The following is a 12,825-nucleotide window of genomic DNA, read 5'->3' on the forward strand; positions in this document are numbered from 1 at the left end:
TTCTCAATTATTATTTTTCTCTTGTTGTCGTAAGAAGGCATATTTTAGCATGGTTTTGCTGTGGCATTGAGATTTGCATTTCTAGCCTTCTACCCATCAGTAACTCTGCTGGTGAATATAAGTTACTTAAGAGTTTTGTTCTGTAATTCAGTGAATCCCAATCACTACTCTTAATCATGAGCATCGTTAAGGTGTTCACCACACTTTCAGCTTTTCCTCTGTCCTGTGGATGAAGAGGAGAACTAGGGACATGATTATTGTCAGATTTTACTGTCATTCTCTTAAGGTATTCATTCACGAATTGTGAACTGCTATCTGAAACAAACTAATTTGGGAACACGTTTGTGGACAAGATTTTCTTCAGTGATTTGATTACTGTTTCAGCTGTTGATATGTAAAATCTGGTAACATCTAGCCATCTGGACTAATAGTCTGTTGTGATCAAATATTCTTTCAATTGAAAGTAGAAGATGTCTAGTCCCAACCTTTGCTTTGGATTCTCAGGGATACTAGAAGTTAATAATTGGTCTACTGGTGTCTGACTATTAATTGTCCATATATGGCATGACAATATGAAATCTTCAATTTCTTCTTAAACTCCTGAGCACCACACAGACTGTCTGCAAAGGCACTGCATTTTGTTACTTCCAACTGACTACCGTAGATTCTATTAAGAATTTCTTCCCTCATAGATTTTGGTATTACTGGCCGGTGATTAAAAACTTTAAGATAATAATGCACAATGGTTAAATGTTTCCTCTATTAATGATACTTTCATAAGAGCTAATTGTTTGGGCTATATTTTGACCAGACCTTTAAGAATTTCCTGATCTAGGTACATTCTACATCTGCCTTTCGTGCTTCTCTGATTTCTAATCATTTATTCTCAAAAACTGAGTAAGAATTTGTTATAACTGACCAAATTTTTATAATATTGTAACACTGATTAAATCTTCTGTTTCAGCTTGATCCATCGAAGCACCACATAATAAGTCAGCTTTCTGTGTTTTTCCTGTGCACAACCATAGTGTAATCATAACTCATTAGACTAAGTCTGAACCTCTGGAATGTAAGGACATATTGGGAATTTGTTTGGAATCCAATAGTGTAACAAACTGTTTCTGATCTGTTTTAATTTGAAACTTCAATCCCATTGGGTAGTCTGAGAATCATTCATGGCCCCACCTTACTCCCAATGACACTTTCTCGATGGTCACATAACATTTTTTCCAGTTGATGCTCTGGAAATGAAGTCATTTTACTTTCTTCTACCATCATCCTAAACTTGAATGAGTACTGTTCCTAAATTTGTTGACAATGCTTGACAATAAACATGGGTAACCTAAGGTTATAATGGGTCAGCCTGTCTGATGAACTTCATGTCTCTTTTATCTTTTGAAATGCTATGGTTTGTCCATTACTCCCAAAACAAACTTTTCGCAGCTCCTGTCAATGTTTGTACTGAAATAACTACGCATATCCCAAAGGAAATGTCATTAAAGCAATGTCACATGATATATATGCACATTATTAGCAGTATTGACAAATAATCTAGGAGTATTTTCCAAATTATGCTGTTAATATAGCTAGGAGAAAGTGAGGACTGCAGATACTGGAGATCAGAGCTGAAAATGTGTTGCTGGAAAAGCGCAGCAGGTCAGACAGCATCCAAGGAGCAGGAGAATCGATGTTTCGGGCATGAGCCCTTCTTCAGGAAGGGCTGAAGATATAGCTGTTAATATAGCTAGCCCAGTAATTACTCGAAACTTTAACTCTGTTTCTCTCTCCACAGCTCTGCCAGATCTGCTGAGTTTCTCCAGCATTCGCTCTTTTTCTTGCAAATTTCCAGCATCATCAGTATTATGCTTTTACGTAAAGCTTTTATGATTATATCGATATTGGAATGAATCTGGTTAACCATTCCCAGAAATCTTTGATCACCTTTGACACCTTATGTTTGAGGGAAAAGTCCCTTACAACTTCCCTTTTGCAAAGGTCTATCATTATTCCTCTTTGTTGGATGGTATGATCCAATAGTCTAATTCTCATTCTTGCAAATTCATACTCCTCATTCAATATAAGAGCTGCATATGTAATGCCTTCAGAACTTCATGAACTCTCTGGGCAAGCTCTTGTCAATGTGTGTGCTGAAATATCTGTGGATGTCCCAAAGGGAAGGCAAATAAAGCAGTCACATTATATACATGATGATTGTTAACATCTTGATAAGGAGTCTCAAAGTATTTGCCAAAATATGCTGCTAGCATCAAGTTTAATGAAGAGCATGCATTTGGTGAGTTTTATCAGACTCTTATCCAATCAAGACATTGGATGGACTTCTCTCTGGGCTGCTTTATTTAATTATATCAGGTCCACGCATAGCCTGAGCTCACCATTAAGCTTACAACTGTCATAAGCCCTAAACAACAATTGTTGGCTCTATCACAGGTGACATTACTCCTCTACATAACATTCTGTCGAACTGTTCTTCAATTTTCTTCAGCAAAGGGTGTGGTACCTTCCTGGGAGTGGATAGATGTGTTAACTTAACATCTTGAAACAACATAATGTGTTATCTTTTCTTGAGCTTACTGTACCCTGAAAGAGCTATGAGAATTCTCAATGAAATTCTATCCTAGGTAGAGGTAAAATCACCACAGTCCTCCCGGACCATAGGATTACTTTTTCATGTGAGAGTGAGAGGCGCGACTGGTCTTGGCTGAACTCAAGATTCACCATGCCTCAAGTAAAGGGAGATGTTGAGAAGGAAAGCCCTTCATAGTAACTTCAGCCAGTATGGCAACTGAACCCCCACTGTTGGCATCACTCTGCATCATAAACCATCATCCAACCAACTGAGCTTAGTTCTGACTTATTGAAGGATTTTGTTTACTTTTTTTTCTGAAGACCTATAAATATATTTTATATGTCATCTATATGCAATTCTGTTCAATAAAACCATCTCTTGAACCTTTAGGAAACAGAAAGTTCCTCACTTTTGCTGCATAGTTTATTCAGCAAAACTGCTTGAAGTGTCCTGTCTTCTGTCTTGGAAATATTCAGGGCTCCCACTGCTTGGTACACTTGCTATCTGCAGTGTTGTGTAGCTTCACAACATAAACACCAAAATGGACTGCTATTTTCTGGTCATGCCCAATTTTCACAGACTTTTAAGTGGTTAGGGCTGCCTTGTTTAGGCCTATCCAACTATTTTATTCCTCAAAAGCCTCACAGCTTCCTCAGATTATTGCCCAAATTAGCACTTTGGCCTGTATGGCATGCTGAACTGTTTATCCAAATGTTAAGTCTTACTTTGAGTCATTGTTGGAGGATCTTTTACAATCAATCACAAATAAGCTCATCTTCAATTCTCCATATTCGCAACAATTGACAATCTTATATGGGTCTGTGTGAGAAACGATGTGATAGATTCCCTTGGCCTCTTGGATCTCTGATTACATCACACTCATTTAATTACAAGGTGCTCTTTTGGTTGAAAATATATTGAATATATTTACTTATCTATGCTACTTAACTCTGGGATCTGCCTGCATTGCTCACAAGACAAAGCTTTTCACTGTGCCTTGGTACATGTGACAATAAATTCAATTCAATGGAATGTAATTACGTTGGATTCAAAATCTGTAGTGATCTCTTCTGCCCCCATCTCAAGAATATTATGAGGAATATATTAACCTGGTGATACGTGGCATACAAATTTGATACTGTTCTACACCTTTGCAATTGCTTCTTCCATGACTAGCAAAGCTGATCTCTCTGAGGTCCTTCTAAGATTTTCAATGGCTGCTAAAGGGCCGGTGACTCCCTGACTAGTGCTGACATCGCTTTCGGCATCCACGTATCTCACTCACTTCACTAGTTACAGGTTGTTAACTTGAAAATGCTCCCCTTATTCCAACTCTCTGTTTTCTAATAGTTAGCCAATCCTGTATTCATGCTAAGATTCCACATACATCATCATGGGCTCTTAATGAGTAGCCTAGTAAATTATACCTTAATCTCTCATGACTCTCAGCAAGTAGTCCATTTTATTTCATCAAGCAGATCACGAAGTTGCCGTGGACAACAGTCCCACAATTATCTACGAGGATGTGTCTGGGGAACTCAAATCAGTGACCTCCATCATTAAAGCAGCAGACAGATGAGCATTTTTTTAACTTAGTCTTATTATAATGTGGGAGAAGTATTGTGATAGTGGAAAAGTGCACAAATGCTTTCATTCTAAAAATCGACAGATTAAGGAAACTGAATTTTCCTTCAGCCTTCCAATTTATTGTTTGTACACAGGGAGGTTGAACCAAACAGTAGCAAGACACATTTTATATTTCTATATTGCTTTTAATAAAACACTGCAAGACCCTTCACAAGGGGCATTATAAAGCATGACACTGAGTCACTTAAGTGAGATATTAGGTCAGATAATAAAAATGTTTGATAATAAAAATGTGGAGTCAAACATTTTAAGGAGTGACTTAAGGGACAAAAGTGAGCTGTGGAAATGGAAAGAGCTATAGGGAGAGGTTGAATAGGCTAGGTCAGTTTTTCTTGGAGCGTGGAGGCTGAGGGGTCACCTTATAGAGGTTTATAAAATCATGTGGGGCATGGATAAAGTAAATAGACAAGGTCTTTTCCCTGGCATTGGGAGTCCAGAACTAGAGGCCATAGGTTTAGTGTGAAAGGGGAAAGATTTAAAAGAGACCTAAGGGACAACTTTTTCACACAGAGGGTGGTGCGTGTGTGGAATGGGCTGCCAGAGGAAGTGGTGGCGGTTAGTGCAATTGCAACATTTAAAAGGCATCTGGATGAATGTATGAATAGGAAGGGTTTGGAGGGATATGGGCCGGGTGCTGGCAGGTGGGACTAAATTGGGTTGCAATATCTGGTCGGCATGGATGAGTTGGACCAAAGTGTCTGTTTCTATGATGTACATCATTGTGACACAATGACTCAATGAAAGTATTCCAGAGCTTCGGCCTGAGACAGTTGTAGACACAGCCATCAGTGGTAGAACAGTTTAAAATCAAAATGTGGAGGTGCTGGAGTTGAACTGGGATGGACCAAGTTAAAAATCACACAACACCAGGTTATAGTCCAAAAGGTTTATTTGGAAGTATTAGCTTTCAGACTGTTGCTCTTTCAAAAGGTAGCTATGGAGCAGGATCATAAGACAGAGAATTTACAGCAAAAGATCACAGTGTCATGCATGCAACTGATACGATATATTGAACAAACCAAGATTGTTGGTAATTGAGAAGGCACATGAGTTTGATTTAGAGGAGTGCCAGAAGTGTCAAAGGGTATAGGAATGCAAGGGTTTAGAGTTGGAAAGATGTAATGCCATGGCAGTATTTGACAGTAAAGATGAGGATTTTAAAATTACTATGTTGCTTCCCAAGAGCCAATGTAAGATCAGCGAGCACAGAATAGAGCAGAATTTGTTTCAAGTGAAGACATGGGCAGTGCATTTTGGATGGCCTTCAAGGTTACAGAGACTAGAATGTGGGACACCAGCCAGAAGTGTGATGAAATAATCAAGTCTATATGTAACAAAGGCAATGGTGTCAGCAGCAGATAAACTGAGACAGAGGCTAGTTCAAGCAATTTTACAGAGGTGAAAATAGATAATGTCAGTAATAGTGTAAACATCTGAAGCTAACTTTATTAAACGTGGATGAGAAATAGGAAGGGGCTAAGGATAAATCATCCATGGGACATCAGAGGTAGTGGTATGCAGCTAGGAAATTATTCTGCTTTTCTTGAATAGAAATAGGATGGTACAGTAGCTGAATGGTTAGCACTAATCCCTCACAGAGTTAGAGACTCAGGTTCAATTCCAGCCTTGCACAACTGTGTGGAGTTTGTACAGTTTCTCCGAGTCTGTGTTTTTCCTCTAGATGCTTCAGCTTTGCCCCCACAGTCCAGAATTGTGCAGGTGAAGTAAATGATTAATTGCTTTGGTTTATTGTCACGTGTACTTAAGTGAAAAGCTATGTTTGCGAGCAGTACAGGCAGATCATAGTAAGCAATGACCATACAGATCATAGGATGGAAAAAACTCAGACAGAGTGAGGCATGCACGTCACACCGCACAGGCCATGTTCAAGGCAAGATCAACCTTAATGGCACAGCAGGCTCAATGGAGTGAATGGCCTAATTCTGCTTTTATATCTTATGAACCTATTAACAAGATCAACAGTATTTGAAGTTGAAGAGTCTATTCATCGGTCGAATAACAGCAGGAAAGCAGCTGTTCTTGAACCTGCTAGTGCATATTTTCAAGTTTCTGGATCTTCTGCACGATGGGAGAGTTGTAGCCATGGGATATGCAGGGTTACAGGGATAGAGTGGGTCTGGGTGGGTTGCTCTATGGAGGATTCGTATGAGCTGAATGGCCTGCTTCCATACTGTATGGATTCGATGATTTTAAAGGATAAGATTGGGACTAGAATACTGTTTACAGTTTTGGTCTCTTTAAGGGAGAGAGAATGGGAACAGTTCAGGGAAAGTTCACTAGGTTTTATTCCAAGAACCTTGCATTTAGGACAAAGATGAGAGGAATTCCTTCACTCAGAGGGTCTGTAATCTTTGGAATTCTGTCGCCCTAAAGGCAAAGGTATCTGGGTCATTGAATATCTGCAAAGCTGAGTTAGACAGACTTTCAATCCACATGTCAAAGGTTAGGAGGGAAGCAGGAGGCGGAAGAACACAGCAAGCCAAGTAGCATCAGGAGGTTTCAGGTGTAACCCTTCTTCAGGACTGGGGGTGGTGTAAAAGGGAGCTGCAGATAAAGGGGGTGGCAGGGACAGAGTGGTGAAGTGGGGATAGGTGAAGACAGGCAGAGGGTACAACTTGGTTGGTTAATGGGAGATATAAATCTGGTAAGTGGCTGAGAGGAGTGAAAGGGGGGGAGAGGCTGGGAAGGGTGTTGGGGGGGTAAGGGAAGGGAGGTTAGTTGAAATTGGAGAACTCAATGTTGAGTCTTCTGGGCTGTTGGCTGCCCAGGCGGAAGAAGAGGTGTTGTCCTCCAATTTGCAGTTTGGTTCATTGTGGCAATGGAGGAGGCCAGGGATGGTCATGTTGGAAAGGGAGTGGGAAGGGGAATTGAAATGGGCGATGACTAGGAGGTCTGGTCAGTCTCTGCAGGCCCAGCTGAGATGCTCAGCGAACCATTCCCTAAGTTTACATTTGGTCTTCCCACTGTAGAGAATACTACATCGGCAGCATCTGATGCTTGAAGAGAGGCAGGTGAACTTCTGTCTCACCTGGAAGGACTGTTTAGGGCCCTGGATGGAGGTGAGGGGGGTGGTGTACCGGCAAGTTTTGCATCTTTTTCGGTTGCAGGGGAAGGTATATGGTGGCTGAGGGGGGGTTTGGTGTGGAAAGTGGCACAAGCCAAGGACTGTTGAAGGGAATAGTCCTTGCGGAAGGCAGAGAGAGATGGGGAGGGGAAGATGTTCTTGGTGGTGGGGTCTAGTTGGAGTTGGTGGAAGTGTTTAAGGATGATGTGTTGGATGCTGAGACTGGTAGGGTCGTAGGTTAGGACAAGAGGGACTCTGTTTTTGGAGGGAGGCGGTTTACTGCAGTGGAACGGGGAATGGAAGTGGTGCGGTGGAAAGCTGTCTCTAACCAAAGGTTAGGAGGGAGCAGACAGGAAAACGGAGTCAAGATTTTGCTCAGCTATGATTTTATCAAATGGTGAAGCTGATTCACGTGACCAAATGGCTTACTCCTGCATTTCTTCTCTTCATCATGTTCTTACAAGGTCTGTTTACCTGCCTCCTTTCTGCAGTCTTGCCCACACACCGAAGGTTCTGCAAGGCACAAGTTGTCTCCACCAGTAAATCTTGAGGCCCACTGGAGCTGGAGGTTATGATTGGAAAAAACATGCATAACTCAGTGTCGGAACTGCAGATGCTGGAATCTATACTGAAAGCAACAAATGCTGGAGATCACAGCAGGTCAGACAGCATCCAGAGAGAGAGAGCATGCTAACATTTCAAGTCTAGATCACTCTTCATCAGAGCTGAAGTGAAGTACAGAGGGACAGCATTTCTGCTATAGCTCATGGGGGTGGGGGTGGCAGTAGTGAGTGTAGTGTGCTGGTGGAGAAAAGATGTTAGCAGTTTACATTGAGTGGTCGGAATGTGAGATTAGCAGAACAGTGTGTCTCCTGTTAGAAAGGACAAGAAGTGGCATGAGGGAGGGGAGGACATGATAACAAGCCAAAAGAAAGGAAAAATATGGTTCACAATTTAAAGGTGTTGAACTTAATATTAAATCCAGAAGGCTGTAAAGTGCCTCAGCTGAAGATGAGATGTTGTTCATCCAGTTTGCGCTGTGTTTCACTGGAACACTGCAGCATGCCAAGAACAGACATGTGGGACGCGAGCGGGACACTGTGTTAAAATGACTGGCTATGGGAAGGTCTGGGTCCTGCTTGTACATATACAGCAAGGTTTCCGCAAAGCGGTCACCCCGGCTGCTTTTGTGTCTCCAATGTATAGTAGGTCACATTTGGTGCAGCGAGTACAATACACAAGACTAACAGGAGGTACAGGTGAAATGCTGCTTCATGTGGAAAGACTATTTAGGCCCTTGGACGATGAGGAAGGAGGAAGTGAAGGGGCAGGTGTTGTACCTTCTGCAGTTACATGGGAAGGTGCTGTGGAGAGGTGGGAGAGGTACTGTTGATTGTTGTGGAATGGACTGGAGTGCCCTGGAGGGAACGATCCCTGCAAAATGCAGACAGGTGAGTGAGGGGAAGATGTGTTTAGTAGTGGCATCTGCTGGAATTATCTGAAATCCCACTGTGGTCTGTGCACAAGCAATACCCTGACTTTCCCATGGCCAGCTCATTTTAACACAGTGTCCTGCTCGCATGACCACCACATTTATCGTTGGTATGTTGCTGTATTCCAGTGAAACACAGCGCAAACTGGAGGAACAACATCTCATTCCAGCCAAAGCACTTTACGGTCTTCTGGACTCAATATTGAGTTCAAATTGTGAACCATTTCTTTCAGCTTGTGATCACAACCTGCCCTCCCCATCCCATTCAACTGTCATTTGAAGTCTATACCGTTGTCCTGCCATTCTCACAATCCGACCACTTTAATGCAAACTACTAAAATCTTTTCTCTACCACCCCTCCCAAACTGTAGCATAAATGCTGTCCTTCTAGACTTCAGCTCTGATGAAGAGCCATGTGAACTCCAAATGTTGGCTTGCTCTCTCTCTCTCTCTCTCTCTCTGTCCCCCCGTGGATGCTGCCTGACCCACTGTGATCCCCAGCATGGGTTGTTCTCTGGAAACATTCGTAACTTGTCGGATAGTCAGTTCGATAAAAGCTTTTCTTTGTTTTGTGTGAGGCGTGAGCACTGTGGAGTTTGCACGGTTGATGACCTCAGCCTGGTTTTGAAAGTAAACGAAGGGAGCCTCACCCCCCACGCGAACCCCCGGGGGGGAGACGGTTGATGACGGAGCGCGCTCGCGAGGATGGGCGGGTGAGACACAGAGCCCGCTTCACGCGCAAACCTGGAGCGTGACAGTGTCTCGTGCCCCCGCCGCTGGGCGGGCAGCTCCGCCCAGCGCCTGAGGTACAGCCTGCGCCGCTCACTCACTCGGAGAGGCCGTGTAGCCAGCGGCGCTGAGGAAGGCTGCGTTATCAGGTAGGTAGGTGAGTGAGTGAGTGAATGAATGACCGACCGATCGTGGTCGTTACTGCCCCTCACCCGCCCCTTCAGCCTCGGTTCGTCCGTTAACCGAGCCCGCAACGCTTTGCTGCGGCCTAGTGTTACTGAAGCCTGGCGCTAGATTTGATCCATTGGGAGGGAGCCCCAGTCGGTCATCCCATTTGCAGGGATCCAGAAAACGTCAGTAAGGCGATCCTGTTTATCCTCGCTCCACAGCCTCCCGCATCTCTTTATTGAAGAGAGAATTTTTTTGGCTTTACTTTTCACTTTCAGAACTTGAAGGAAAGCAGCGAGATCTGCGTTATAGGCGGAAGTGACGACTGCAGATGCTGGAGATCAGAGACTTGGTTAGAGTACAAGGTTAAAAATCACACAACACCAGGTTATAGTCCAACAGGTTTAATTGGAAGCACACGAGCTTTTGGAGGGACGCTCCTTCATCCGGTGATAGTGGAGGGCTCAATCCTAACACAGAATGTATAGAAAAATTTACAGTGTGATGTAACTGAAATTATACACTGAAAAATTGATTGTTAAGCCTTTCATCTGTTAGAATACTGTGATAGTTTCACTTTCATGTGTAAATCACAATCTTTTTTTAAAAAAGTTGCTTTCTCAGGTTAGCTGTTAACAATGGTGATAGCTAGACAATATGTTGAAGGTAAAAACAATGACTGCAGATGCTGAAAACCAGATTCTGGATTAGTGGTGCTGGAAGAGCACAGCAGTTCAGGCAGCATCCAAGGAGCAGCGAAATCGACGTTTCGGGCAAAAGCCCTTCATCAGGAATAAAGGCAGTGAGCCTGAAGCGTGGAGAGATAAGCTAGAGGAGGGTGGGGGTGGGGAGAGAGTAGCATAGAGTACAATGGGTGAGTGGGGGAGGAGATGAAGGTGATAGGTCAAGGAGGAGAGGGTGGAGTGGATAGGTCAAAAAGGAGATAGGCAGGTCGGACAAGTCAAGGAGACAGTGCTGAGCTGGAAGTTTGAAACTAGGATGAGGTGGGGGAAGGGGAAATGAGGAAGCTGTTGAAGTCCACATTGATGCCCTGGGGTTGAAGTGTTCCGAGGCGAAAGATGAGGTGTTCTTCCTCCAGGCGTCTGGTGGTGAGGGAGCGGCGGGGAAGGAGGCCCAGGGCCTCCATGTCCTTGGCAGAGTTGGAGGGGGAGTTGAAATGTTGGGCCACGGGGCGGTTTGGTTGATTGATGCGGGTGTCTCGGAGATGTTCCATAAAGCGCTCTGCTAGGAGGCGCCCAGTCTCCCCAATGTAGAGGAGACCACATCGGGAGCAACAGATACAATAAATGATATTAGTGGATGTGCAGGTAAAATTTTGATGGATGTGGAAGGCTCCTTTAGGGCCTTGGATAGAGGTGAGGGAGGAGGTGTGGGCACAGGCTTTACAGTTCCTGCGGTGGCAGGGGAAAGTGCCAGGAAGGGAGGGTGGGTCGTAGGGGGGTGTGGACCTGACCAGGTAGTCACGGAGGGAACGGTCTTTGCGGAAGGCCGGAAAGGGGTGGGGAGGGAAATATATCCCTGGTGGTGGGGTCTTTTTGGAGGTGGCAGAAATGTCGGCAGATGATTTGGTTGATGCGAAGGTTTGTAGGGTGGAAGGTGAGCACCAGGGGCGTTCTGTCCTTGTTACGGTTGGAGGGGTGGGGTCTGAGGGCGGAGGTGCGGGATGTGGACGAGATGCGTTGGAGGGCATCTTTAACCACATGGGAAGGGAAATTGCGGTCTCTAAAGAAGGAGGCCATCTGGTTTGTTCTATGGTGGGACTGGTCCTCCTGGGAGCAGATACAGCGGAGGCGGAGAAATTGGGAATACAGGATGGCATTTTTGCAAGAGGTAGGGTGGGAAGAGGTGTAATCCAGGTAGCTGTGGGAGTCGGTGGGTTTGTAAAAAATGTCAGTATCAAGTCAGACGTCACTAATGGAGATGGAGAGGTCCAGGAAGGGGAACGAGGTGTCAGAGATGGTCCAGGTAAATTTAAGGTCAGGGTGGAATGTGTTGGTGAAGTTGATGAATTGCTCAACCTCCTCGCGGGAGCACGAGGTGGCGCCAATGCAGTCATCAATGTAGCGGAGGAAGAGGTGGGGAGTGGTGCAGGTGTAATTACGGAAGATCAACAGTTCTATATAGCCAACAAAGAGATAGGCATAGCTGGGGCCCATGCGTGTGCCCATGGCTACGCCTTTGGTCTGGAGGAAGTGGGAGGATTCAAAGAAGAAATTGTTAAGGGTGAGGACCAGTTCAGCCAAATGAATGAGTGTGTCAGTGGAAAGGGTACTGTTGGGGATGTCTGGAGAGGAAAAAACGGAGGGCTTGGAGGCCCTGGTCATGGCGGATGGAGGTGTAAAGGGATTGGATATCCATGGTGAAGATGAGGCGTTGGGGGCCGGGGAAACGGAAGTCTTGGAGGAGGTGGAGGGCGTGGGTGGTGTCTCGAACGTATGTGGGGAGTTTCTGGACTAGGGGGGATAGGACAGTGTCGAGGTAGGTAGAGATGAGTTCAGTGGGGCAGGAGCATGCTGAGACAATGGGTCGGCCAGGGTGGTCAGGCTTGTGGATTTTGGGAAGGAGGTAGAACCGGGCTGTAAGGGGTTCCCGGACTATGAGGTTGGAAGCTGTGGGTAGGAGATCCCCTGAGGTGATGAGGTCCAATATGTTGAAGGTGTTAGTCCCGTGTTCTCTGTCTATGCCATGTATAGGTTGATTCTAATCTAAAAAGTGAGATAATGGAGTTCTACATGAATGTATGCAGTTTTTGAGCAAAGTACAATGTAACCCTGCAAGTACAAATTCACCCCACAAAATATGTGTGCATGTGCGTCTTTGTGTGTGTGTCTGTCTGTCTGTCTGGGTTGGGGGTTGTGAGTGTGAGAAAGCGTATGTGTGTGTAGTGAGTGCAGAGTGTCTTAAGTCTTTGAGGGGGTGTATGTGGGTGTCTGTGTGCGTGTCTGTGTATGTGTGTGTATAGGAGTGCCAGTGTGTGTGTATATAGGAGTGTCTATGTGTGTGTATAGTGCAATGGTGATCACCTGTAATGTGACACGAACCCAAGGTCCTGGTTGAGGCCCTCCCTATGGGTACCGAACTTGGCTATCAGCCTCC

At 44.6% G+C, this 12,825-nt stretch overlaps 2 protein-coding genes across 3 annotated transcripts in view; one reads left to right on the forward strand and one right to left on the reverse strand.

The window, feature by feature from the left end:
- LOC140453242 (dynein axonemal heavy chain 5-like) overlaps positions 1 to 7,907 on the reverse strand; it is a 293,833-nt gene extending 285,926 nt beyond the window's left edge. The window contains 1 exon segment of the mRNA XM_072547816.1: positions 7,794 to 7,907. Coding sequence (XP_072403917.1) covers positions 7,794 to 7,907 — 114 coding nt within the window.
- A 1,621-nt stretch (positions 7,908 to 9,528) lies between these two features.
- Positions 9,529 to 12,825, forward strand: part of vrk3 (VRK serine/threonine kinase 3) — a 45,824-nt gene continuing 42,527 nt past the window's right edge. Inside the window, exon 1 of one of the 2 annotated variants that reach the window (XM_072547431.1) lies at positions 9,529 to 9,689. The gene's annotated coding sequence lies outside the window, so the exon portion shown is untranslated. Of the gene's footprint in view, positions 9,694 to 12,825 lie in introns of both variants that reach the window. The other variant, XM_072547432.1, reaches the window with a different exon arrangement.

The sequence above is a fragment of the Chiloscyllium punctatum genome, chromosome 26, assembly GCF_047496795.1.
Source record: "Chiloscyllium punctatum isolate Juve2018m chromosome 26, sChiPun1.3, whole genome shotgun sequence".
NCBI lineage: Eukaryota > Metazoa > Chordata > Chondrichthyes > Orectolobiformes > Hemiscylliidae > Chiloscyllium > Chiloscyllium punctatum.